The sequence below is a fragment of the Diceros bicornis genome, chromosome 28 (assembly GCF_020826845.1).
Source record: "Diceros bicornis minor isolate mBicDic1 chromosome 28, mDicBic1.mat.cur, whole genome shotgun sequence".
In the NCBI taxonomy this organism is placed as follows: Eukaryota; Metazoa; Chordata; class Mammalia; order Perissodactyla; family Rhinocerotidae; genus Diceros; species Diceros bicornis.
In genome coordinates, this window is record NC_080767.1 from 35,123,143 (window position 1) to 35,150,918 (window position 27,776).

The following is a 27,776-nucleotide window of genomic DNA, read 5'->3' on the forward strand; positions in this document are numbered from 1 at the left end:
TTACTTCACTTAACATAATACCCTCTAGGCCCATCCATGTTGTTGCAAATGGGACGATTTTGTCTTTTTTTTTATGGCTGAGTAGTATTCCATTGTATATATATACCACGTTTTCTTGGTCCAGTCGCCAGTCGAGGGACACTTAGGTTGCTTCCACTTCTTGGCTATAGTGAATAATCCTGCAGTGAACATAGGGGTGCATGAGCCTCTTTGGATTGTTGATTTCAGGTTCATTGGATAGATTCCCAGTAGTGGGATGGCTGGATCATAGGGCATCTCTATTTTTAATTCTTTGAGGAATCTCCATACCATTTTCCATAGAGGCTGCACCAGTTTGCATTCCCACTGGCTGTGTATGAGGGTTTCTGTTTCTCCACATCCTCTCCAACATTTGTTGTTTTTTGTCGTGGTGATTATAGCCATTCTAACGGGCGTGAGGTGACATCTTAGTGTTGTTTTGATTTGCATTTCCCTGATAATTAATGATGTTGAACATCTTTTCATGTGTCTATTGGCCATCTGTATATCTTCTTTGGAGAAGAGTCTGTTCATTTCCTCTGCCCATTTTTTGATCGGGTTGTTTATTTTTTTGTTGTTCAGTTGTGTGAGTTCTTTATATATTATGGAGATCAACCCCTTGTCAGATGTATATTTTGCAAATATTCTCTCCCAGCTGTTGGGTTGTCTGTTCATCTTGATTCTGGTTTTGTTTGTCTTGTAGAAGCTCTTTAATGGGATAAAGTCCCACTTGTTTATTTTTTCTTTAATTTCTCTAGTCTGGGTAGGCATGTCATCTGAAGAGATTCCTTTATGATCAATGTCAAATAGTGTGTTGCCTATATTTTTTTCTATGAGTTTTATAGTTTCAGGTCTCACCTTCAGGTCTTTGATCCATTTTGAGTTAATTTTTGTGAATGGGGATAGGAGATGGTCCACTTACATTTTTTGCATGTGGCTGTCCAATTTTCCCAACACCATTTATTTATTTATTTATTTATTTTTGTGAGGAGATCAGCCCTGTGCTAACATCTGCCAATCCTCCTCTTTTTTTTGCTGAGGAAGACTGGCCCTGGGCTAACATCCGTGCCCATCTTCCTCCACTTTATATGGGACGCCACCACAGCATGGCTTGCCAAGCAGTGCGTTGGTGAGCGCCCGGGATCCGAACTGGCGAACCCTGGGCCACTGCAGTGGAGTGCGTGCACTTAACCGCTTGCGCCACTGGGCCGGCCCCCCAACACCATTTATTGAAGAGACTTTCCTTTCTCCATTGTATGTTCTTAGCTCCTTTGTCGAAAATTAGCTGTCCGTATATGTGTGGCTTTATTTCTGGGCTTTCAATTCTGTTCCATTGATCTGTGTGTCTGTTTTTGTACCAGTACCATGCTGTTTTGGTTACTATTGCTTTGTAGTATGTTTTGAAGTCAGAGATTGTGATGCCTCCTGCTTTGTTCTTTTTTCTTAGGATTGCTTTAGCTATTCAGGGTCTTTTGTTGCCCCATATGAATTTTAGTATTCTTTTTTCTATATCCATGAAGAATGTCATTGGGATTCTGATTGGGATTGCATTGAATCTGTAGATTGCTTTAGGTAATATAGACATTTTAACTATGTTTATTCTTCCAATCCACGTGTATGGGATATCTTTCCATTTCTTTATGTCATCATCGATTTCTTTCAATAATGTCTTGTAGTTCTCATTGTATAGGTCTTTCACCTTCTTGGTAAGATTTATTCCTAGGTATTTTATTCTTTTTGATGCAATTGTAAATGGTATTATCTTTTTGAGCTCTCTTTCTGTTAGCTCGTTATTAGCATACAGAAATGCAACTGATTTTTGTAGATTGATTTTGTACCCTGCAACTTCACTGTAGTTGTTGATTATTTCTAATAGGTTTCCCACAGATTCTTTAGGGTTTTCTATATATAAAATCATGTCATCTGCAAATAGTGAGAGTTTCACTTCTTCGTTACCTGTTTGGATTCCTTTTTCTTGCCTAATTGCTCTGGCCAAAACCTCCAGTACTATGTTGAACAGGAGTGGTGAGAGTGGGCAGCCCTGCTTCATTCCTGTTCTCAGAGGAATGGCTTTCAGTCTTTCCCTGTTGAGTATGATGTTGGCTGTGGGTTTGTCATACATAGCCTTTATTATGTTGAGGTACTTTCCTTCTATTCCCATTTTGTTGAGAGTTTTTATCATAAATGGATGTTGTATCTTGTCAAATGCCTTCTCTGCATCTATTGAGATGACCATGTGGTTTTTATTCTTTGTTTTGTTGATGTGATGTATCACGTTGATTGATTTGCGGATGTTGAACCATCCCTGCGTCCCTGGTATAAATCCCACTTGATCATGGTATATGATCTCTTTAATGTATTGCTGTATTCCGTTTGCCAATATTTTGTTGAGGATTTTTGCATCTATGTTCATCAGCAATACTGGCCTGTAATTTTCCTTTTTTGTATTGTCTTTGTCTGGCTTTGGTATCAAGGTGATGTTGGCCTTGTAGAATGATTTAGGAAGTGTTCCATCTTCCTTTATTTTTTGGAATAGTTTGAGAAGGATGGGTATTAAATCTTTGAATGTTTGGTAAAATTCACTGGAGAAGCCATCTGGTCCTGGACTTTTATTTTTTGGGAGGTTTTTGATTACTATTTCAATCTCTTTACTTGTAATTGGTCTATTCAGATTCTCCATTTCTTCTTGGTTCAGTTTTGGGAGGTTGTATGAGTCTAAGAATTTATCCATGTCTTCTAGATTGTCCAATTTGTTGGCATATAATTTCTCATAGTATTCTCTTAGAATCCTCTGTATTTCCATGGTATCCATTGTAATTTCTCCTCTTTCATTTCTAATTTTATTTACTTGAGCCTTTTCTCTTTTTTTCTTAGTAAGCCTGGCTAAGAGTTTGTCGATTTTGTTTATCTTCTCAAAGAACCAGCTCTTTGTTTCATTAATCTTTTCTACTGTTTTTGTGGTCTCAATTTCATTTATTTCTGCTCTGATTTTTATTATTTCTCTCCTTCTGCTGACTTTGGGCTTTGTTTGTTCTTCTTTTTCTAGTTCTGTTAAGTGTAATTTGAGGTTGCTTATTTGGGCTTTTTCTTGTTTGTTAAGGTGGGCGTGTATCACCATGAGTTTCCCTCTCAGCACCGCTTTTGCTGCATCCCATATGGTTTGGTATGGCATATTTTCATTTTCGTTTGTTTCCAGATAGTTTTTGATTTCTCCTTTAATTTCATCAATGATCCATTGGTTGTTCAGTAGCATGTTGTTTAATCTCCACATTTTTGTCACTTTCCCAGTTTTTTTTTCGTTCATTTCGTTCGTTTCCAGTTTCATAGCATTATGGTCTGAAAAGATGCTTGTTATGATTTCAATCTTCTTAAATTTATTGAGGCTTGCTTTCTTTCCCAACATATGGTCTATCCTTGAGAATGTTCCATGTCCGCTTGAGAAGAATGTGTAGTCAGCTGTTTTTGGATGGAGTGCTCTGTATATGTCTACTAAATCCATCTCGTCCAGTTTTTCATTTAAGTCTACTATTGCTTTATTGCCTTTTTGTCTGGATAATCTATCCATTGATGTAAGTGGGGTATTAAAATCCCCTACTATTATTGTGTTGTTGTTAATGTCTCCTTTTAGGTTTGTTAATAGTTGCTTTATGTACATTGGTGCTCCTATGTTGGGTGCATATATATTTATAAGTGATATGTCTTCTTGGTGGAGTGTCCCTTTTATCATTATATATTTCCCTTCTTTGTCTCTCTTAACCTGTTTTATCTTGAAATCTACTTTGTCTGATATGAGTATGGCAACACCTGCTTTCTTTTGTTTGCCATTAGCTTGGAGTATTGTCTTCCATCCTTTCACTCTGAGCCTGTGCTTGTCTTTAGAGCTGAGATGTGTTTCCTGGAGGCAGCATATTGTTGGGTCTTGCTTTTTAATCCATCCTGCCATTCTGTATCTTTTGATTGGAGAGTTCAATCCATTTACATTTAGGGTAAATTATTGATATATGAGGGCTTAATGTTGCTGTTTTGTCACTTATTTTCTGGTTCTTTTGCATTTCCTTTGTTTCTTGTCCCATTTGTTTTGGACTGCCAATTCAGTTTGGTTGTTCTGTCTTATGTCTCTTCTAGTTTTCTCTTTGTTTATCATATGTGATTTTGTTTTGATTATTTGTTTAGTGGTTACCTTGAGGTTTGTGTAAAAAATTTTTTATTTTTTGTGAGGAAGATCAGCCCTGAGCTAACATCCATGCTAATCCTCCTCTTTTTGCTGAGGAAGACCGGCTCTGAGCTAACATCTATTGCCAATCCTCCTCCTTTTTTTCCCCAAAGCCCCAGTAGATAGTTGTATGTCATAGTTGCACATCCTTCTAGTTGCTGTATGTGGGACGCGGCCTCAGCATGGCCGGAGAAGCGGCGCGTCAGTGTGCGCCCGGATTCCGAACCCGGGCCGCCAGTAGCAGAGTGCACACACCCAACCGCTAAGCCACGGGGCCGGCCCCTGTGTAGGCACTTCAAAAAAGACTAGTAAGGGCTACTGTCAAGGGAGTTACCTGTGTACACAGGAGCGTCCAGCTGGGCTGGGGTGTGGGGGTTCAGGAAAGCTTGTCCGAGCAAATGGTGTATAAGCCAAAACCTAAGGAGCAATGTGGGGTTGTCAGGTGAAGGAGAGAAGAAGGGATGCTTCCGACAGAGGGAGCAGCGTGTACCAAGCAAGGCCTTAGGTGAGAGAGCGAGACGGGGAGGGTGAGGGACTGAAAGAACGTTCCGCGTGGCTGGGTCACTCGCAGAGGCCCAGGCAGCGGGGTGGCTGGTAGAGGAAAGCAGGTGATGGGGGCGGGGTAGGGCACTTGGAGAATTTAGTTTCATGTGGGTTGAAACCTGGTGTAGGACAGAGTACCCACCACCTAACAGGGTCCCCTTTCCTTGAGGATTGTGGTTGTAAGTAGCCCCTTTGGTAGGGGGTGGGGGGAAGAGGTCCAATTTCATTATTATTTTTATTGATGGTCACAAATGCTTCTTTGCTGTAGGCCCCAGAGAAAGAAGAGTTGGCAGGTGGAATCTACCATAGGGGTTGGGTTGAGAGCATGGATTTTGGTGTATGGCTTACCTAGGTTGAAACCTTGGCCTTGCCACTTGCTGCTGTGCAGCCTCCCACGATTCACTTCACTTCTCTGAGTCCCTGAGCCTCAGAGTCTAGGCTAGCTTTTCTCTTCTTGAAAGCTCCATACCCTGGAGCAAATGTCCCCCAGGGTGCCTGTGGGTCAGGATGCTCTCTTAACCTCTACCCTTCTCACTTTCCTGAAGGGTTAGCCCACAGCCCTGATTTTGTTGAAATTTAACTGCTAGCCCCACTGGAGGGAAGCAGAGAAGCAAAGCTGCACGTCGGGAATGTCAGCAGATTCTAGAATCCCTCAGAGTTTGGAAGCCATGTCCCTGGTCTATGGTTCCTGGCTCCTGACTCTTCCAAGGAGGTCCCTGGGTTCCTGTTTGATTGGTTTCCCTGAAAGAGGAGCTTTCTAAGCCTTGGCCTCCACCAGGCCTTCCCTTCCCTTCCTCGCCCTTTCCTTCACTGAGGCCACCCAGGCTGACGGGCTGTGAGAGCCGAGCAGTGGGAGACCAGGTGAGGCAGGATGTTTTCAGTTTCAAGTAACAGAAAACAGCTCAACCTAGCTTAACAAAAGGGGAATTTGCCAAAAAAGGGGGAATTTGCTATAAGCCTCAAGGGGTGTCTCATGGAACCTGGAAGTGGAGAGAGGCTGGAATCTGGGCCTGGAAGCCTGGCCAGACACTAGTCTTTCATCTCTCTCCTGTCCTTCCTCACATCTCTTTCTCAGGGCTTCTGTGGGCTTCCTCTGACTCCCTGGTAGGCAAAGGGGGACACAAGATGGCTGCCCAGGGCTCCGGAGCCCTAGAGGCTGATTCTTTTCTCTCTTCCCCCATCTAGATTCATACATAAGGAATTATTAATGGCCCAGTGGGGTTCAGGTTTATGTCCTTTAAGGTGATTACCCCTCGGATGGGGTTGAGGGCAAGGTGCAGTTCCCAGAGAAGCAGTATGGTCCAGAGCTGGGCAGACACTCCCAAAATGTCAGTAAAGAGGAACCAGTGTCCTTCAATGTCCCCTTGTCCTAATATGTCATTTGCCTCTTGGGGATCTGGTGGTTCTGAGACCCCTATCTGCTTCAGTCAGTGCCTTTTCGTGTTCATATCGTGCTGGCTTCTGAATGGAGCCTGGGAAGTGGGGTGGGAGGCCTGGGAAGAAGTTGGGTGAATGAGTGATGGCTCCTGCAAATTCATGCCCCCAAGTCATCCGTGTTTAGACAGCCTTTATTTGTACACAGCTTAGGTCAGATGTGGGAACACCTGGCCATTGGGAAATGAGCTTTACATAGCTATTTGGGGTTCAGAAAGATCCTCTTATGTAGGAGCTCATTCTGCATTTTAATAACCCTTCCTGTGGTCTCTGATGTACAACTCCTCGAGGGATGAAGGTTGGTCTGTGGAGGGCCCCAGACAGACAGTGGCCAGTCTGGGTTCTGTGGAGGCTCCCCTAGACCTCCTCTGGGGTGGAAGAAGTGCCAGAGCCACCGTGGCCTCTTCCCCCAGGGTGGTCATGGCAGCATGGCCAGGCCGGGGGCTCTGCCTCGGCTGGGCAGAGAGGTCTGCCCTGGCGCCTGGGGATGTGTGTGGACGTACCCTTCCTCTAGATGCTTAGAATTCAGTAGGGTGAATTAGATAAATTATATGTCTAACTGGAAAAACCTAACTGCATTTTAAATCCTTTATATCTGGCTGATGTTTAAAAAGCCATTTTGGTAATTTTTAACTTTATACCTGTCTTCAATTGAAATAGTTAGGTTGACTCTCCCTCCTACTTCAAGATATTTAAAAAAATAAATACTGTTTAATAGGATTTTGCATGCCAAGATTTAGACTGAATGTCAGAGCATAAAAATGGGTTTGTATGTAATGGTAAGGTTAATAGGCAGTCCCCCCCACCTCCCACCCCAGCCTTCCTCTCTCAGAGTGGTCCTGGCAGCTCCTTCCGGCCTGTAAATACTTGGGGTTGCCTCACTGGCATGTCAGCACTGGGCGAGAAGAAGCCGGATGATTTTATGATCCATAAATTCAAGCACCAGACGTGCTACAAAATTCATTAGTGTTTGCTCGTCATTGCAAATAGCCTGTGTTGTTTGCCTTCCGACTAGACTGGCAGACAGACCGGGCCTAAATGAAGGGCGTGGAGGGCTCAGAAGCCCTGACTCTTGGGAAATGAGAGTTTAAAGCAAATTTTAAATTTATGACGGGAGATTGTTTCTTTCTCTTGAGTGTAGGTCTTGAGAGTTTGAATCTTTAGATGTAGATTGGCTTTTCCTTCAGTGGAAAATATGAGGTTCTTGGATAAAACCTACTCATAAAAAGAGTTGTGATCTCTCTCTCTTTTTTTCCCCCTCTGCGTTGTGGATAAACTTTTCGGAGAGGGCAAGCCTCTCAAAATGTTATGCCGAGACACTTCCCTACGCAGCAGTATTTGCACCCTCTCTCCCAACCCTGCCCCACTTTACAGAGCGTAGCCCCACTCCTCGGCTGCCCTTCCTTCCTCTTGGACCTGGAGCACTCAGGGCTCAGGCTATGGCCAGCCTCTGCCTGCAGCCTGCCATGGTCCATTTCAGACCCCAAGTGACCCCATGAGGTGATTGTGAGGCTGTAGGAGTCTCTAAGCCGGCTGCCCTCTGATGTGGACGTGGTCAGAGCGGGGCTGAGCAGTCTCAGCTGCATATATGCTGAAGTCAAGATTTAGGCAGCCCTTGAGGTCTGGGTGGCGTCTGGAGGAAGGCTGATGTGCAAGGGGGCCAGAGGTCTGAGGTCTCTGTGTGGAGTTGTAGACTTGAATGTAATTTGAGGAGACATTCTTCCAGATGATCTTCACATGGTTTGCATGGGCATTCCTGCGGCCAGCTTGGGATGGCAGGTCCCATGCTTATTACAGTTGTCCAGCACATATTGACTATGTGTGAGGCTCCCTGCCTGGTGTGTCAGGAACTCAAAGATGAGTGAGAAATCCTGGGTCTAGTGGGAAAGGTAAAAAATTTATATAAATAATTACAAGGACCACACTAAAGGGGACAGACTAAGTGCTGTCTGGGAGGGAAGCCAGTACTTCTAGTCGGGGGCAATGGGCAAAGCATCCCAGAGAGGGTCCTGTTTGTTCATGGCCTGGAAAGATTGGTATAATTTGGAGACAGGCTCAGAAGAAAGGGCATTCCAGTAGAGGGACCAGCTGGAACATAGGGAAGGCAATTTGGAAGCAAGTGGCCATGTACAGGGGCCAGTGAGCAGATCAGTTTGGCTAGAGCAAAGGAGAGGTGAAGGGCATTGTGGAAAATTAGACTAGAGAATAGGGTGGTCCCACTGTGGAGGCCTTGAATGCATGCCCTGGGCTCTTGGGACTTGGTTCTACAGGCGCTGGCAGACTTGCATGTCCTTCAAGAAGCTGAACAAGCAGCAGCCAAAGTCCCCAGGCCCTATGGCCGTAGCATGCCCCAAATCAAACCTGTGATTCTTTCCCCGGAGTCCTGCTGTTGTCCCCCACCCCTGGAATGGTATACCTGTCCACCTGGTCAGGCCAGAAATGTGGCGTCTGTCATCGGCGACTCTTCTCTCTCCTGGATTCTCTGCTCCTAGTCAGTCCCTGCACCATGTCTCCCCTCCCTCCACCTCTCTGTCCCCAGTGCCACCTCACAGCTCAGGCTGCCCTCTCGCCTCCTCCTCGACTCTTGCTCATCTCCCAGTGGACATCTCTGTACCGACTTTTGCCCCATCCTACTCCATTGCCCACCCTCAGTTTTCAGATCTCTATCCACATTACCAAGCCACTTCACGATTTCCACTGGTTTCCCCAGTGCCCTTAGGATGAGTCCCAGGCCTCTAAGATGGGTGTGCAGGCCATGTGGGATCTGGCTTCTCCCTTCCTCTGCAGCATTCTCCTGGCCCTCCACACTCACTTCCCTGCTTCGCTCTGGCCTCCTCACTGGTCCATGGGTCTACCTGCAGCCTGTGCGCTTGCTGTTCTCTGCCTGGCACGCTTGCCCTCCATGCCGCTCCTCTCCCACACACACACCTGGCTCACTACTAGTCGCCTGCTCCTCAGCTAAGCCAGCCCCCGTCACACTCTGAACTTGCCCTTAAGGCCTTAGGAACACATTCATAATTAATGCTTGTCTTCTCCACTGGAAGGCAAAGGCCTCATTCACAGCCCTATCCCCCGAGCCTCACACAGTGCCTGGCACAGAGGGGCACTCTGTGAAGACTGGCTGGGTGTTACTGATGAGATGGGGCTGGAGACAGAGCTGAGGAGCTGGCCAGGCCTGAGCGTGGGGTCGAAGCCACAGTCTCTCTCCCTGTCTTAGAAAAGGTGGTTTCACACCATCAGAGGCGAGTGGCTCCAGTGTCTGGAAGGTTTCCTCACACTTTTAATTTAAGTAAGTGTCCCTGGGTAGATCAAACATTTGAAAGGTTGGTTTTTCCTTTTAGCCTTTCAGGAGAGGAAACAGCTTTCTGAAAGAGCTGTTCCTCCTGGTCCGCTGGTGCACCGGCTGTCTGTGGTCATCCTCAGAGAGTTCAAATGTCAGAACAGCCCAGCCCCCTTGTAATATGTCCCGTTGTGTAGCCATTGCTGGAATTCATCAAAAGTCTGGCTTTGTCTCTAGAAATCCTGCTCTGTCCAGGGGCTTCAAGCTGCTTGTGATCAAAAAGCAAGTTGCTGGGGGTGGGGGAGAAGACTCTTTCAGTGTGATGTGTTGAATGAAACTATTATTTTGATGAATGAAGTCTTACCCTGTGGCCTCCTCCTGCAGCTCTGCCTGGCTCCATGCTGAAGCCAGGCCAGACACTGCAGGGAGGGGCTCAGGGGATGTCCTTAGGGCTGGGACAGCCTTCTGCCCCTGTGTGACCTCCAGGCTCATCATATCATCATATCATTTTCTACAGCCCCCCGCCCCCCAGCCCACTGTCAGCCTTTTCTGAGTGAAGTCAGTCTACTCTCAGCCCCCTGTCTGGTTGCCTTACCTCATACCTCAGTCTCCCTCTGGGACCTTTTTGTATTAAAAGCTCAGGCCCTGGTGTCTGCCATTTACTACCTACATGAACTTGCATAAATTACTTCATTTCTGTGAGCCTCAGTTTTGTCATCTGTAAAATGGAATAGTAAAATATACTTCATGGTCTGGCTTTGAGACTAAGGCAAAATAAAGTGGATAAGAGCACATTGTACAGAACCTCGAATGTAGGAAACATGCAGAAACTTGTAGTTCTCTTCCTTCTCGGCCTTTTGTTCATTTGGTAAGCCCTAGAGTGCCATCCACTTTGCAAATAGTCAGCATTGTTCAAAATGTGGGTGAAAAATCATGGCAGTAATGCTTGGCCAGGCTGAGAGCACAGTGGTTAAGAGCTTGGGTTTTGGAGTCATGCAGACCTGGGTTTGAATCCCAGTTTTGTCACTTATTTGCTGTGTGACCTTGGGCAAGTTAATTATCCTCTCTGAATCTCAGTTTTACTTATGTGTAAACAAGGGGCAATAATAGCCCTTCCTGATGGATGCCATTGTTAAAAGATGAAGGGGCGTAATGTAAGAACAGTGTTTAGCCTAGTGCCTGGCGTACTGTAAGCAAGCCGTTAGCTGCTCTTGTTATTGTTGTTTTATTATTAATATTATTCTCAGCCTGGGAACAGGACTGGGCTCGTCTAGAAGGACCCTGCACACCTCTGAATGTGAGGAGGAGCCATGCGGCTGGCAGTTGGTTATCTCAGTGCGTTGCCACTGTGTTCTCTTCCTGTCTGGTGAGATTTGGGGCCACACGGTTTGGGTCTCAGCCTCCCCAGATGGGTCCCAGGTGTAAGGTGGGCAGTGCTGCCTCTCTGGTGTCTGACCAGCCAGTTGTGTCTGCTCCTGACTTGCAGACCCTCAGAAGACTGCCTTTTGTTGGGAATGTGGAAACATGTGGGACTCTCCATGTGTGCTACCCATTTGTTGCTCTCTTCTGAGTTCCTCTCCTGCTCTGGACAGCTCGCCGTCCACAGCGGGGCCCTCACACCCCCCACCCCGCCCTGCTCCACCTGGATGCACCACAGGCCTATCACATTTCTGCCTCACTGGAATTTAACCCTCTGCTTTCAAACTTCTTGTTCTTCTCTCTTTTTTTTCTTTTCTTTCCTTCTTCCTCTCCTTCTTCCTCCCTCCCCCTCTGCCCTCCCCTCCTCCCCTGCCTTTCCCTTCCCTCTCTCTGGAACCTGAGTTTGCCCTGGTCCGTTGTGTTTTTTCTGTTCATCGTCCCCATCTGCCCCCAGCTGCCTCCCCCAGCTGTTTCCTGTCTTCTGCCTCACCAGATTGGCATGTCCTTTCCATCCCTGTGGAACAGCGTGGTGCCTAGAAGCCCCCCACCCCTTCTGGACTATGTCTCTCAGACTCAACCTCTCCACACCCCCTCAAAACACTTGGAGAAAGAAAACCAGTACGGTCACGTGGTCTCCCGGGGCAAGTCTTACCTAATAGTGTTTTTATATAAGGCTGCACATGTGACCTCTGATTCTCTTAGGCTGATAGACTGGGAGAACTGGGAGGATCTTAAAGACCATCCAGGGCCACTGTGTTTTACAGACAGGAAACTGAGACCCTGGAGTGGGAAGGACTGACCCAAAGTCTCAGAGGGGCTTTAGGGCACAGCTGAGATTAGAACCCAGGACTCCTGACTTAGAACGTCCCCCCAAAAACGTGAAATTGCCCATGTGAGCTGTGGGTGTCTTTCTTGATCGTTTTTGAATATTTCATTCCATCTGTAACCCCTGTCCCTCTAACAGCTGCAGCTGGATCTGCCTAAGCCGTTAGTGCCCAACTCTGCCTCCCTTTGAGGGGGCAGGGGAATGGACGTGGGGACAGACCTTAAGTAATGGGGACATAAGGAACCTAGGTCGGTCACATGCAGGTTCCTCATCTGTCTGTTTGTCCCAGGCTGACCTTCCTCTCTGGTTCTTAGCTGGCTGCCTTGGCCCCTCCCCTGCCCTGGCCCAGCTGTGCAGTCTCAGCTTGTCTTCCGTCTCCTGCCTGAGTTGCCGTTTCAATAGTGTACCTTACCTTTCGGTGTCATGCCTTTGTGCAGTGGTTAGAAATGTGGTGTTCAATACGGTGTCTTCATGTGGCTACTGGGCATTTGAAATGTGGCGAGTCCAAATGGAGGTGTTCTGTAAGTGTAAAAACCAAGACTTAGTACAAAAGATTTCAAAGATAGTTACTATCTCATCAATAATTTGTTATAGGGCTGGCCCGGTGGCTTAGTGGTTAAGTGCGCGCGCTCCACTGCTGGCGGCCCGGGTTCGGATCCCGGGCACGCACCGAGGCACCGCTTCTTCGGCCATGCTGAGGCCGCATCCCACATACAGCAACTAGAAGGATGTGCAGCTATGCCATACAACTGTCTACTGGGGCTTTGGGGGAAAAAATAATAATAATAATAATTATATTTTATGTTGATTATAGGTTGAAAAGATATTTTGGATATTTTGAGTTAAATGAAATAAATTGTTAAATTAATTTCACCTATTTTTTCCTTTTTTAAATATGGCTATTAGAAAATTTAAAATATGTGATTTGCATTATATTTCTATTGGCCAGCACTGGGTTATAGCTTCTAGGCCTTTCTCAACCAGGGATCCATGAGAGAATTAAGACTAATGCCCGAGGGCCGGCCCCGTGGCTTAGTGGTTAAGTGCGTGCGCTCTGCTGCTGGCGGCCTGGGTTTGGATCCCGGGCGCGCACCGACACACCGCTTCTCCGGCCATGCTGAGGCCGCGTCCCACACACAGCAACTAGAAGGATGTGCAACTATGGCATACAACTATCTACTGGGGCTTTGGGGGAAAAAATAAAAAAAAATTAAAAAAAAAAAAGACTAATGCCCGAAAGTCCATTGTATGTAATGAATGTACCATTCTCAGGAGAATTAAGAAAGTCACTCACATCATTTTCTGTGTTCTGTGGTTCAGATAAGGAACCTAGTTGAGAAGGGCTGCGCCACCTGTTGTTGCTAATTTTAATTCAAATTCCTGTAGTGTTTCTCTTTGTTGTTTCATGATGGTTGTTGGTTTGAGATAGAACTTCTTAGAAGCTTAGTAATGTCTTTTTTTCTTTTTAAAATCTCAAATGAATGTTGCATTTTGCTAATTACCTTTCAGTGTCTGAGAGGATCATACCACTTTTTTCTTCTTTGATTTATTGCTGTACTGTTGTTATGTTAAAGTTTCCATAACATTAGCTTATTCTTGTATTTCCTAGACAAACCTGCTAGGTCATGTAGGATGATTCCTTTTCCCCCTTGTTCTGTATTTGTTAGGTGTTAGGGCTTGGGGCTACTTTGTGTCCCTTTTTGTGCTCTGGAATAAATTATTTAGCATAAGAATGAGGTGTTCCTTAAAAGTCTGAGAGGACTCACTGGTAAAACCACGTGGCCCTGGAACCTTTGAGTTAACTTTTCCAGTTTCCGACATGGTGTTTAGCATACTCACCAGACATAGAAAAGTTTTAGTTGGCCAAAAGATGGAAGGCAGTGCGCAGACTAGGTCAGAGCCTACATCTTCCCATGAAGCAGATACATCTAGAAATTTCATTTTGTGTTCCCAGCAGTGTTCAGGATGATCCTGTCGTATGTGAAGATCAAGATTAAGAAGTATTGCATCGTGCTGAAGAACGTGATTACCAGGTTTAAATTGCAGTGGAGACAGTGAGCAGCAGATGAGATATTGCAGAAAACCAAAGTAGAGTTAAAAAACAAGCTAAAATTTTCTCCTAGATAGACTCAGAGGAAAAACAAAAGGAGGTGCATATGATGAATTGTTTCTAGATGTCCTGTGTGTATCGTAGGAATTCTACAGAAGGAGCAATGGGGCAGCCGTGAGAAAATGCTTGTACCGTAGTAAGGACAAAAGCAGCTTATAAAACCACAGATGCAGTATGAGCTCAACTGAGAGCGGGAGTGAGTGTGTATGCACAGGTGTGCGTGCCCCTGCACTGTGAGTGGGGCGTGGCCACCGTCCTGGAGACAGAGGTGCTCTATGGCTAAAGGTCCAGGCTCCTAGAATGATGGCCTGGGTTTGAATCTTGGCTCTCATATAGACTACATATGAGGATTTGAGCAAATTGCATAACTTTTCCAACTAAGCTTTCGTTTCTTCATCTGTAAAATGGGGCAATAATAGTACCTATCTGATAGGGATGTTGTGAGAATTTAGTGAGCAATGGATAAATGTATGTAAACAGCTGACATTGTGCCTGGTGCCTAGTAAGGGCTCAGTAAATGGTAGCTGCTGTTTTTTTTTTTTTTAATGATTTTATTTATTTATTTATTTTTCCCCCAAAGCCCCAGTAGATAGTTGTATGTCATAGCTGCACATCCTTCTAGTTGCTGTATGTGTGACGTGGCCTCAGCATGGCCGGAGAAGCGGTGCGTCGGTGTGCGCCAGGGATCCGAACCCGGGCCGCCAGCAGCGGAGCGCGCACACAGCGGAGCGCGCACACTTAACCACTAAGCCACGGGGCCGGCCCAGCTGCTGTTGTTATTGTCAGTATTATTGACCAAAATGTATCATCTCTAGTTTTTTCTGGGTATTAGGCTAATGGTGATTTAAATTTTCTCCTATGGGTTTTCTCTATTGTCCAAGTTTTCTGTAATGAACATGTTCTAGGTCCCTAATCAAAAAAACAAGATGTATTCTTTTTTAAAAGTGAACATTTGAATGATGTTATTTGGAAAAAACATTTCCCAAGAATATGGAGAAAGGGAATTGAGCACAGTCCCCAGTGTCAGAGTAGAAAAGGAATGTGTGGCCCCGTGGGCCTCGTATCTGGGTTGGGAATCTGGGAGAGCTGAGCTGCCGGTGGCTGCTCTCCATTCTGTTCATCGGGGCCCTTTCTCTGTCACATGGATGGGAGACCGTTCACAGGGATGCAGTTGGCTGCTGCCCTGCGTTAACAGCTGGTTCTAATTGTGCAGAGAGCTGCACAGTACTAGGGCTAGAAAGGGAATGTTTTGGGAAATTTGCATCATCTTCATGACCCTAAATCTACGTTTTCTAAGCAGACAGTAGTTTGAGGATTTGATGAAACAGTAGTGGCTATAAACTTTGCTATTCTATAGAAACTATTATGACTGAAAGCTGAGAAACATAAATTACTTCTTTTCATTCAGTGATCTCCACCCCGTCCACATACCCCAACTCCACAGAAGGTGCCCATTTGTCCCTGGTGATTCTTTCCTCTTGTGATTTGTCCAGCCAGGGGTTCTGAGGCCTTATGGGGGCCTCATGTTCATTTCTCCCTGTGCCCAGCCTCCTCCCTTTCTCCACACACACACAGCCCCTAGCAGGTGTTTATTTCAAATTACTGAAGTGAATTGCTCTCACATGAGAAAATTATAACACCCCCATGTATGAGATTATAGTACAAACTAAATTATAGAAAGCAGAAGAGCACTTGATGGGTTTGGATCTATCTGCCACTCTCTTGCTCATGTGATCAGGGCAAGAAAAACTACCTAACACATACATGGGGCTTTTGGGAGCCACCTCTGCTCCATCCCTTCCTATCCTACTAAGAATAAATCCAGCCCTTACCTGGCTTCCACACCCCCGTCCTTTCCCCCACCTTCCTCCCACTGTCCCCAGGCTCATTCAGCTCCACCCACATTTGCCACCCTGCTGTTCTCAGAGATTCCATGGTGTTCCCGACTCAAGGTCTTATACCTGCACTTCCTCCTGCCTGGAACCCGCTTCCCCAGAGACTTGCAGAGGCTGCCCCCCCACCTCATTCATATTTCTACTCTAGTCTCAGTTTACCAGCCAGGCCTCCGGAGGCATTGCCTCCAAATGGTCCATTCCTTCATCCTGATGAATATTTTGTCAAAGGATTTGTCACCCTCTGACTCATTACGAACTTCTCATCTCTCTCCCCCCCCATAGAACATCAGCTCCATCAAAGCAAGAGTGTGTCTGTTTTGTTCTTTGCTGCGTTTCCGAAAATGTACCTTAACTCTGGTAAATCAATGAATGTAGACATGCTTTATAAACTGTCAATTACCTTTCTCCCTTCCTTTTCTCTTTCTCTCCCTTCCCTCTTGATCCTTTCTCCTTACCCTTCCCCTCTTCCTCCACCATCATCATCACCATCTAAGAAAGAGCTCAAGACACCTCAGCCCACTGACAGCCACTCAGAAGGCTAGATCTAGCAAATGTCTTTTAGGACTTCAACCTTGAGAAACAAAGCAGGAAAATGCAGTTGTCCTTTGTCACCTTGAGTGATGGTGACTTATGTTCACGTCTGTCTCCCCTCTGGATACTCTGAACTCCTCAAGGCCTCGGCTAATCTGTTTTGATCACTCCGGCACAGTGCCTGGCCCTCGGTTGGCCCTGCCTTCCCTCACTTCTTCCTTCCCCTCATGCCCTGATCCCTCTCTTCCTCCCTCCCTTCCTTCCTTCCTTTCTTCCATCTTTGTCTCCTTTCTCGTTTCCCTCTGTCCCTTTTCTTTTCCTTCCATTTTTCATTCCAGCTGGTTTTGTTCCAGGGAGGGTTTAAGCAGCTCCTGGTATGAGCCCTCCATGCAGCTGTCCTGACTCCCTGGTCAGCCGCTGCCTTCTCTGTGCTTCACCTGATTAAAGCCCAGACATCTCCCTGCAGGACAGACATGTTTCCCGAAGTCCAGCTGGTCATGATTTTCACATGATTACTCCACCTGTTATTGATAAATGTTGACACTGACAGGTTATAAGCAGATTATGACTTTATATACGTTTTGTATATCTGAGTATTAACTGTTAAAATTTAATTTTAGAATGTTTACAATATATAATATTGTAATATGTCATCTATTAAAATTTGTTTCAAAGTAATCCTGTACATGATAATCAAATAGTACGGAAGAGCTTATGAAGAAAGGCTCTTCCCTTACCCCAGTCCCCTCTCCAGAGGTAAACTCTTTAAACTGTTTTTTCTTCTACGGGTGACTTTTGGAACTTTATTTGGTGCACTGAAACCTCTATTTCTTGTTTCATCAGCTTTATATGGGTCTCTTTTTTTTTTTTTGTGAGGAAGATCAGCCCTGAGCTAACATCCGATGCTGATCCTCCTCTTTTTTGCCAAGGAACATTGGCCCTGAGCTAACGTCTGTGCCCATCTTACTCTACTTTATATGGGACGCTGCCACAGCATGGCGTGACAAGTAGTGCATCGGTGCATGCCTGGGATCTGAACCCACAAACCCTAGGCTGCCGAAGCGGAGTGCACGCACTTAACCACTTGCACCACTGGGCTGGCCCCTATATGAGTCTCTTGACTGCTCACTTCCTCTGCTTTTCATCCCCTTCTCCACTTGCCACCTCTGTCAGCTGAACTTTTTCATTGTCAAATTAATTAAATTAACATTCTGACATTCTGCAGCTACAACCAAGCCCATCACACTTTTCCTTAGGTTGACTCTAAAAGTAGAAAACCAACAAACAGCATTCATTATTATTATGCCTTTGTAAATATCGTTCAGTGCCAAGCTAAGTAGTATGCCAGGATTGTATTTCATTCCCTAATTACCCTGGGCCATTTAAGAGAGAATACGCCTCACATCAAGGACCCATAGATTCTCTTTTCTTTCAATCCATGGACTGCCTAATATTGGAATACATGTATAAAATATTTAAATATATTAAATATATACTATTTGTTATTCCCGGAGATTATAATTGCTTTTTTTCTATCATCATTTGTCTTCCTCATGTCCTCAGACTTTTTCAAGCTATCTATTATATTTTTATTTCTATCATATTTTTTTTTTTGTGAGGAAGATCCGCCCTGAGCTAACATCTGCCAATCCTCCTCTTTTTGCTGAGGAAGACTGGCCGTAGGCTAACATCCATGCCCATCTTCCTCCACTTTATATGGGACCTTTGCCAGCGGTGCATCCGTGCATGCCCGGGATCCGAACCGGCGAACCCCGGGCCGCCGCAGCGGAGTGCGTGCTCTTAACCACTTGCGCCACCGGGCCGGCCCCTCTGTCATATTTTTGATTGTGTTAATTTTTCCCCAGAGCCCCCCCTTCAGGCCCTTTGTCCTGCTCCAGTCTGAACCTGTTGTTCTTTAGTCTTTTTTGCACAGTGGTTACACTTCCCTTCTCAGTCCTGTGTGGTTGGACTGTTTCCTTTCCTTTTTTTTTATGTCGTAGCTATTGAGGTTTAATTTGATCTAGTAAAATTCACCCTTTTTAGTGAACAGTTTGGTGAGATTTGAAAAATGTGTATTCTCATGTAACCATCACAATCCAGAGAGAGAACTTGTCCATCACCCCAAACTTCCCTGGGCCCCGTTGCAGTCAGTTTGCCTCCTGCCCTAGTCCCTGGCAGCCAGTGGTCTAATTTCTGTCCCTGTACGTTTTACCTTTCCCAGAATGTCATATAATTGGAATCATATAATATTTTTGTGTCTGATTTCTTTCACTTGGCATAAAGCTTTTGACATTCGTCTGTGTTGATGCATGTACCAGTGGTTCATTCCTGTTTGATTGCTGAGGAGCTTTTGATTATATGGATGTGTCACCGTTTGTTTATCCCTTCAGCAACTGATGGAAATCTGGGTTGTTTCCAGTTTGGCGAAATTGAGAGTGAAGCTGCCATAAACGTGCACATGTGGTTTTTTTGTGTGGACAAATGTTTACATTAGTGAGATTGCTGGGTCATTTGATAAGGGTGTGCTTAATGTTATAAAAAACTGCCAAACTGCTTTCCCAAGTGGCCGTACCATTTTGCGTACCCAACAGTGAGATATGAGAGTCCTGAAATGCCTTATCCTTACACAGACCTCACCCCAACCCCAAAACTGGCGCTGTCTTCCCTCAGTGGGTCACCCGTTCCCTGAGGTGTTTTTAGAACTCCTTTGACTAAGTGTGTGATTGTCCCATCAGTTCTTCTAAAGATTGTTCCAGAGGGTAGGATGGCAGGAATGGGGAGAAACGTGGAGGGAGGAAGAAGGTAAAAAGCTTGCCACTGAGCAAAATGGTAATGTGGTGTCGTTGGCTGGTGCCAGCCTGTTGGTGGTGGTCCCTGAGGTCAGATTTAGTGACCTTTCCTTGAGGCAGTGCATTTTCCTTGTGGGCATGTTTTAGGAACGTGATTTGGAGAGTGCAGTCAGAATTAAGCACACGTGTGGAAGGGCCCGGTGTTGGCACCAGCTTCCTATGACCTGGTGGCCTACATCCCATGGAAGACTTCAGACAGGACTTGTCCCACTCCCCAGGTCTCCTCTTCCAGGGCCTTACCTCATTGACCCCACCACGGTCAGTGTCAGGCCTTTCTCAGGCCACCTCAAGGCATCTGACTCCCGGACCTGTAAGCACAAAGCTGGCAGCAGGTGGGGGCACTCCTGGCGGTGTGGTCCAGGGAAGCTTTGCAGGCTGAGCTGACACTATGTTGACTCTTGCTGTCATCTAGGAATGCTTACAGATGGAGGTATCAAAACAAAGTTGTTTTTACATCAGTTAGGGATTTTTTCCATAGTTTCTTTGTAATAAACATTCTCCTGTGACTGTCAGAATGGATGTCCAAATGAATCTCATGTTGTTACGTGTTTTTTATTTAAGGCAGCTGCTCAGACACCCTTTTGGTTCTGGGCCTGCTGATTTTGAGGTGCTTGTGGGATGCCAAGGAAAGGCAGCCAGGAGGTAGCTGAATATCTTGGTCTGGAGCTCACGACAGACTTGGGCTGGACAGAGACATGCGGTTGAAGCCGTGGCAGTGTATGGGATCTTCCATGGAGGAATATACACATCGAAGAACGTAGACGATGAACCTGGGCAGATGGAGGTGGGGTGGGGACATGTGTCAGAAAAGATCAAAGCAACTGGAAAATAAGACTGAGAATGAGGGGCCAGAGAGTTGGGAGGAGAACCAGGGCTGAACGGCCAGGACAGGGAGCGGAGAACGTGGCAGAGGGGTTGCCTAGCCCAGAGTTATCACTGGTAGAGAAAAGCACACTTTCAGTGGAGCAGAGGCGGAGGAGGTGGAGAGGGAAGCGGGTTAAAAATGTGAGAACTAACAACTCGTTCAAGAAATTCACCTGCAAGGAGAAGACAGTGAGCAGGAGCTGGAGGAGATGGGAGGTCTAGAAAAGATGTCGTATTATGACTATCATTGTTATTGTTACTGTCATCACTATTATAATTATTAATGGGAGAGGCTTATGCACATTATAATGCAGTGGGAAGAAGGAATTGGAGAGGAAGAGCATGGAGAGATGGGGGAGGGCATTAGAGCAAGGCCTCTGAGCGGGGGTGGGGACGGGGTCCGGAGCCCAGGAGGAGAGTGGGTGCTGGGAGGAAAGGGCTGTTCTTCCATTAAAGCCAGAGGAAGGGAGAGGATGCAGGTGAATTTATAAGTTTGGTGGCGGAAAGTGTTCTTCTCACAGCTTCTGTTTTCTCCCTGATGAACCCAGGGAACAGCCATATGACAGAGGAGAGGTCCCAGAAGAAGCTGGCAAAGGACTTTTACTCTCCTTTCAAATCCAGTTGACCTCAGCAGAGAACTCAGAGCCAAGGACAGCCGGGGCGAGGTCAGGGCCCCAGCACAGCCCAGGGGCAGCTGAGTGGCTCACCAAGGACACAGGGCTACCAGAGCCTTACTAGCCTCAGCCCAACCCTTTGTCTCCCTTCTAGAACCAGCCCTGCCTCCTCTGGTCAACTTGCACTTAATTACACTCAAATCAGTTCCATAGCATGGACCTTTTTTAGGCATTAGTGACTGGAAGAGTTTTGTTCTATTACTTCACATTTTCCAAACCCACTTCACACAGATGGAATCTCTTGTATTCCTATAAGGCCAAACACAGGAGAGGAACAGTGCCAAGGAGGTTGGGCCCCAGACTTGTTTTATTGTAGATAGAATGCTATTATTTCTTTTGACATCTTGATAAATCTTTCTGCACTGAATTTGGGAGATTTCAACACTGAGGAATGCTCATACTCCATTCATTCAACAGATGCTGCTTGGCATCTGCTGTGAGCCAGGCCTGTGCCCTGCATATTACCTCCTCTGTCAGGCTTTACCTCCCTTAGTCTCTGCCAAGCTAGCTCTGCGGAGCTAGTTTCAGCATCCCTGTTTTCATCAGCAATGAAACTGATGCCCAGAGAGGCTAACTTGTCTGGGGTCGCCCAGGAAATAAGTGACAGGGCTGGGATTCAGAGCAGGGTCTTTTAACTCTAAGTGCTTTGCTTCTTCCATTTTATCAAGGAACTTCTCAAACATAATGTTTTACTCTGTTGAGGTTTTAATTTTAAATATTACATGTCTTCCAGTGCAAAAACTTCCTTAGGGAATTGTCAAAACCCAAGAACTACACAAACAGTTTTTGAATCAGCATCTTAGAAAAGTTCAAATCAAATAAATTCAGGGCAGATGTATTAAGTACCTGCTTTGGTTCCTGCCTGAATGGACATCAGCAAAATGAAAGAGAAATAATAATAGGTTTTGTTAATAATTCGAGATAGCAACGAGAGTGTGGTGTGGGAGAAAGAAGAGGGTGTTTGAAGTTAGAGCTGAGTCTGATAGCACTGTGACCCTGGGAAGAGGGAGGGAGAGAATCTTGATCAAGTACTTGTAACGTGCCAGGTGCTCTGCGTGTTTTAATCTCATTTAATTGTTATTATGAGCTTCACAGATAAATATAGTCTCATACCCATTTTAAGATGAGAAAATTGAGGTTCTGAGAAGATAAGCGTCATGCAGCTGGTGTGTGGAGGGCCAGGATCTGACCTGAGTCTGTCTAACTGTAAGGTCCACACTGCTCCCTTTCAGGATGCCTTCTTAAGTTACTTACAGTGTGGAAATAAGACCCCAGACTCTGAGTTAAATGTACACACACACACACACACACGTGCATGCGTGCATATATGTATATAACTTCTGCGGTTTGTTGAAGAATTAAGGGAAAAAAAAAAGGGGAGCAACTATCAGCCAGAAATTGGGTAACAACCACGCCTCAGTCCTTGAACATCAGTTTTACGAATTCTCTTTTCTACCAGATTATAACCCATGCCTTTCCAGGACTGGCTTCGCAATCCACAGGGGAGAGAGGCTCTTGTCCTCACAGTTAAACTTCAAAAGGGCAATAATATACATTTGCAAAACGTTTAAGGTATATGTTTTAAAGATGGGGCAGGGTGAGAAGAGTGAATGTAACTGAGGTAGGTCAAATATACATTTGAAAAGAGACTCAAATATACATTTTCAGAACACGGAGAGTCATGATAAACAGGTAAACTCTACATCTCAAAGAGATTCATGTCTGCTTTGCAAAGACGTGGAGTCAAAGTATTCCTTCAAGATGATGAATAATACTGACTCCTTTTCCTCTTGGTTAAAATGGCTGTGGTGAGAATTACATGAGATAACATGTGAGGTGCCCAGGCCAACGCCTGGCATATGGTGGATTCTTGATAAATGGTAGCATTAGTTAATATCATGGTCATTACTATCACTTGGGGTCTAAGTTGTGAGGGTGTGAAGGGCTTGGCAGGGTCAAGGGTGGTGGTTTTTTCATATGGGTCCTGGGAGGAGGATGATGCCCTTTACAGAAGTGAGGCAGCCAGGACGAGGAGCTGTGGTTCTTAGCTCCTGGTTGATTCCCAAGCATTCTCAAGTCCAGGTCAGTCATCTTCTATCCAGAGCTGCCTGTTGCCTTCAGCCAGGCTTCCCGCAAGTGCCTGTCTGTGGGTCCTGAGATGCATTTGAAGGGCACAGCACTTCAGGCATAACTTCAGCCAACAAGTTTTGTCCCTGGCCATTCCCACTGCCCTCTCTGACTTCCTAGTAGACCCCTGATCTGCATCTATTTCAGCTGGTGGGCAGCTGACTCTCACTAAAGATCTTATAAAAGTTCCAGGTGTGTCCAACTGTCTCGTGACTTAGGGGTAGAGAACTTGAGAATCAACCACCTTTCCTCCATTCTCTGCCACGGCTCCCTAAGGCACAAGCTGAGAATGCCAGGCACTTAGGTAATGAGTTATATGAGAGATGGGAGGGGCCCACTTCAGGAAGGAATCGGAGGTAATCCCAGAAGCTTCTCTGATTCCTGTGGGCTTGGACTGGGACTTTCTCTGGCTCCAGGAAGGGAGGAAGTCACATTGCTGATGAAATCTGAGATTCTTCAACCAGATTTTAATTTTAAGTTAGCCTGTGGGGATGAGTCCTGTTAGTTAAAACATTATGCTCTCTCTCAGACAATTGTGTTAAGAAGGGACTTCTGGTCCCAGGGGAGCTGGCAGAGTGGCAGTGGTAGGGTTAGGAACATTTTGGCACAGAAGTCCTGAGAGATGTGGCCGGGGTTGTGGAGGAATGTATTCCACTTCTCCTTACCTCTGGGGGTCCCAGGATGCACCTCCACCTGCACACCCAGCCCTCCTCTCCAGAGGAGGAGAACCCTCTCGCATCCTGGTGAAGATGTGAAGGCTTCTGCCCTTCCCCACCTCTGTGTCCACATTCCAATTAGATGCCCCTGCTGTGTTTGCATCCCAATTAGAATCATTGTTGAAACTGACTCTGTGCTTCCTAGGAACTAGCCAGCTGTGGATGGAGTAAGAAGGAGAAACATAGTCTCGCTCCCAACGTCGTGGCCTTTACCCGGAGGTTTAACCAGGTAAGCAACACCCCTTGCATGTGCCTGTCCAGATAGCAATCTGTTGGCTCCCTTAGGCTGGGAACCCTGCCATCGTTCAATCCCAGGCACCTGGCCCCAGGTCCAATCCCCTCTTCCTGAACCCCCACCTTTATCCATTCTTGTGCCATCACAGTGCTTTTTCACACAGCAGCTGGAACTGAACACATCTTTCCTGGGTTTAAATCATTTCAGTGGCTTCCAGTTCTACTTGAGCTAAGTTTTGAGCACCTTAGTGTGCCCTGCAAGGTCCTGCACGGTGGATCTGGCTTCTGTCTACCCCCTACTCGCCTCATCTCTTGTCCCTCCCCCGTACTCTGCAGGCTTCGGCCCTCTGGGCCTTCCTTCTCCTTCCTGATGCACCATATCTCTGTCCTGTCAGGTCCCCATACATGTTGTCCTCTCAGCTCAGAATTCTTCCTCCCTGTTCAGCTCCCAATCAGATCTCACCCTGAATGTCAACTTCCTCCGGGAGCCTTCCGTGAATCCCCAGCGTGTGTAAGGTCTCCCCATCATATGTTCCCTCATTGCACCCTGTACTTCTCCACGTGGTCCTTTACTCATCTGTCCTCATTTTGTGTAACTCTTGTCTCCATCTTCCTTGCCAGTCTGTGGGCTCCATGAGGGCAGGACCATATCTATCTTGTTCATCACTGCGTCCCTACCACCTTGCCCAGTGTCAGGCATATAGTAAACCCTCAGTAAATATATGTTGAGTGAATGAATGAGGTACTCAGGAAACACTTCTTGCCTTGAATTTCTTTGAATTCCTGATGGCCTGGTCACCGGCCCCATACATACTGCTACAAACCAACTTCATCCAACCAGAACATTAGCTCCAGGTATGAAGATCTGCATCCCCACTTATTGGAATGAAGATGGAAACTTGGACCAACTGAGGGGGGTGGGCTTCTGATTGCTCAGCCAGACCTGCCAGAACATGAGGTAGAAAGCACCCTACAAGACCCCCTTTGGATAGACCAAACCCCTAAATGGTGCTGTTGACAGTTTTTCTTGTTTTCCTGGTTTCAAATGAGGACAGTGGCCTGGAGGTTGCATAGTGTGCATGACTGGACCTCTGGCTGATGGGCCTGGGTTCCCGTTGGGGCTTCCCTCAGGCTGGGCCTTCCTTCTTGGAAATGCCAGGTCCTGGGCATCACCATTGCTCAGCCCTCTCCAGGCTTCCCCATTCTCAGCTGCCACCCCGAGTGTAGCGGGAGCCTCAGAGAGGCACTGCCATATAGTCTGTAGATCAAGGCTGGAGTTAGCGTTATTGTTGTTTTATGAGATATAATAGGAACTAAGAAAAGCCTAGATGTATCTGCGGTAGGGACTACACAACATTTATTTTGAAAAGAGAAGTTCTGAAGCCTTTTGTTTCTTTTTTCTTTCTTTTCAAAATCTTTTCCTTTTCAACTGAGCTTAGTCTTAAAAAAAAACAGATGTGCACACACTCAGGGGATTCATAGTTTCCTTAGCAAAACTATTTGACTAGGAGCCAGCTCAGTCCCACCTCTGACCAGCAGCAGAGCTCCCGGAGGAGGGTTGTTGGGGGCTCTGATGTAATCTGCTTTGCACGCGGAGGCCAGGTCAGCTTGGCAAAGGGCAGTGCAGCTTGTTCTGTGAACAATTGCATTGTGTCCCGCTCAGACCAAGTGGGTGAAGCGAGCCAGAAGTAAAGTCGCATTTTCCCAAACAGAATGCTCTGGGAAATGGTCTTCCTGTCGGCCTGTCAGCCACTCAGAGCAAGCAGCTCCTGGACACAGCCCTGGTAGCTCTGGTTTGAAAACTGGCCAGCAGCCAGGTCTGGTTAGCCACTGGGGCTGCTTTCTCTGAAATGAACTGATTGGCATCCTTCTTGGTGGACTTTCATATGTGAGAACAAAGTCTCCTCATCAGACTCCAGATAAGGAAAGCAGACCACTTACCTTTCTGAGCCTCAGTTTCCTTATCTGTAAATGTGAATGATAATAGTACTCACCTTGCACAGTTGTTATGAAAATTAAATGAAATGGTATATGGAGAGCTCTTAGCACAGTGTCTGGCATGTAGTAGGCATCTAAACGTTTTGGGGGAAAGTGAAGATCAGCTGATCGGAAGGAGGTTGCCCGGGGATTTGAGGCTCCTTGTGGCCAAACCAGACACCCAGTGGCCAGCATCCTGGTCAGCCCCTGGAGGTTTGCCTGCTTCTCTGTGGGGCCTGAGTCCCTTGGGATTTGTTGAGATTGGCTGAGATGGAAGAGCTCAGCTGAGTTCACTAAGTGTCTGTTGTGGGCCAGGCTTGTGTCTCAGCCCCAAGGAGTTCACCACAAACCACAGAAGTTCTCAACCTTTTTTGGATCGTGGCTTCTTTTGAGAATCTGACAATATCACATATGAATTTGCCCCCAGATAAATGTACAGATATATAAATCTGCATTTAATTGTAGTGGATTCGCTGCCCACCCCCTCCCTGAAGTTTATGCATGAACACTTCAGGGGTCTATGGACAACAGGCTAAGAAGCTGTGGTTGGAGGGAATCAGACAGCCCTGAGTTTGCATCTTAGCTCTACCACTGTTAGTGTATGATCTTAGGTTGTCTTTCAGCCTCTTACCTTCCTCATTTATAAAACAGGAAGAATCATTTCAAGTGGTTTTTGAAGATTAAATGAGAATTGTGGATGTAAAGGTTTAGCTCAGCATTTGACACATAGTAAACAGGTGTTGTTAGCTTTACCAAAAAGGTATGGCACAGTGGCAGCCATGAGCTGAAAGGGAGTTTAGGCTTGGGCCTAATTGCTGGTGGTAGGGTTGGGATTGTGTCCTGAAGATGCTGAAGAATTCGGAAAAGATGAAGATGGAATTGGGAGAACTTGGTTCTAGTCCAGACTCTGCTGCTAACCTGCTGTGAGGCCTTTGGCAACTCTCTTTCTCTTTCTGGGTCTCAGGACCATTATATATTAACAGATATTGGACAGGGCCAAAGGTTTCCAACGTTTTGCCCCGAGGACTGCTTCAGGTTTTCTCATGGACTCGTATATATATATACACACATGTGTATATAGAGTTCCTAATGACTGAAACCCCAGCTGAAACTCGCCTTAATGGCTTATGTAACAAAGTCCTGGGAGAGAAGGGAATTCACACATGGCTAGGGGCTTGGGCAGCACCAGCCGACATCTGCGCTGCTCTCTCCACCTCCAGGTCCTGCTTTCCTCCGCGCTGGCTCCCCTCTCAGGCAGCCTCCTCCTCTGTGGCTGCAAGATGGCTGCCAGTAGTTCCCAGCTCACATCTCATTCTGAGGGCAACCCTGGCAGAAAAGTCCTGCCTCTTTTTCAGTAGCTCTATCTGATGTCCTAGCATTAAGACTCAGGGGCTCCCGTTGCCCTGGCTTGTGTCCCATCCTGATCTAATCACTCGGGCCAGGAAGAGTTGAGCCTCTGGTTGTCCCGGTCCCGGAAACAGGCCTTCCCATGGAGGTAGGGGTGGGGGGCCTAGGCCACACGGACTGAGAATGGAGGAGTGGTAGCTCCTCAAGGAAAGTCAGGATGCTCTGACAGGAAGAAGCTGGGAGTGATGGCTGGAAAGGAAAACACAAGTACCCACCGTAGACCCTGTTCTCTCTTGCAATCTGCTGTCCTGCTCTGAGCTTTCTCCCCTGATCACGCTGCCGATGCCCCGTCACTCCCAGTTCTGCCTTCTGAACTCCTGTGCCTCGTTAGCCCAGCTATCTAATGGTCCTGCTGCTTCCTGGCTTTAATTGACACTATTTAAACCATTTATTGAGCACTTAGGCTCGTCTTACTGAGTCAGACACTGTGCTAAGCATTTTACCTGCAGTATCTAATTCAGTTTTCACAAAGCCCACTAGGTAGATGTTTTAAACCTATTTTATAGATGACAAAGCTGAGGCTCTGGAAAGTGAAGCAACTTGCTCAAAGTCACATAGCTGATGAGTGTTCTTTACTGAGGGGCCTCCTCATTTTTTCTGACCTCCCCTGCTGTAGAACCTCCTATTCTTCCAGACCTTATTCATCACAGGGCTGGGAG

General features: G+C 46.3%; 1 protein-coding gene across 16 annotated transcripts in view; it reads left to right on the forward strand.

Moving 5' to 3' along the window:
- The window catches only part of RALGPS1 (Ral GEF with PH domain and SH3 binding motif 1), a 286,272-nt gene that overhangs the window by 77,247 nt on the left and 181,249 nt on the right, over positions 1-27,776 (forward strand). For all 16 annotated transcript variants that reach the window (XM_058524068.1, XM_058524069.1, XM_058524070.1 and 13 more), the window contains one exon: positions 23,645-23,728. In XM_058524068.1, coding sequence (XP_058380051.1) covers positions 23,645-23,728 — 84 coding nt within the window. The remainder of the gene's footprint in view (positions 1-23,644; positions 23,729-27,776) is intronic.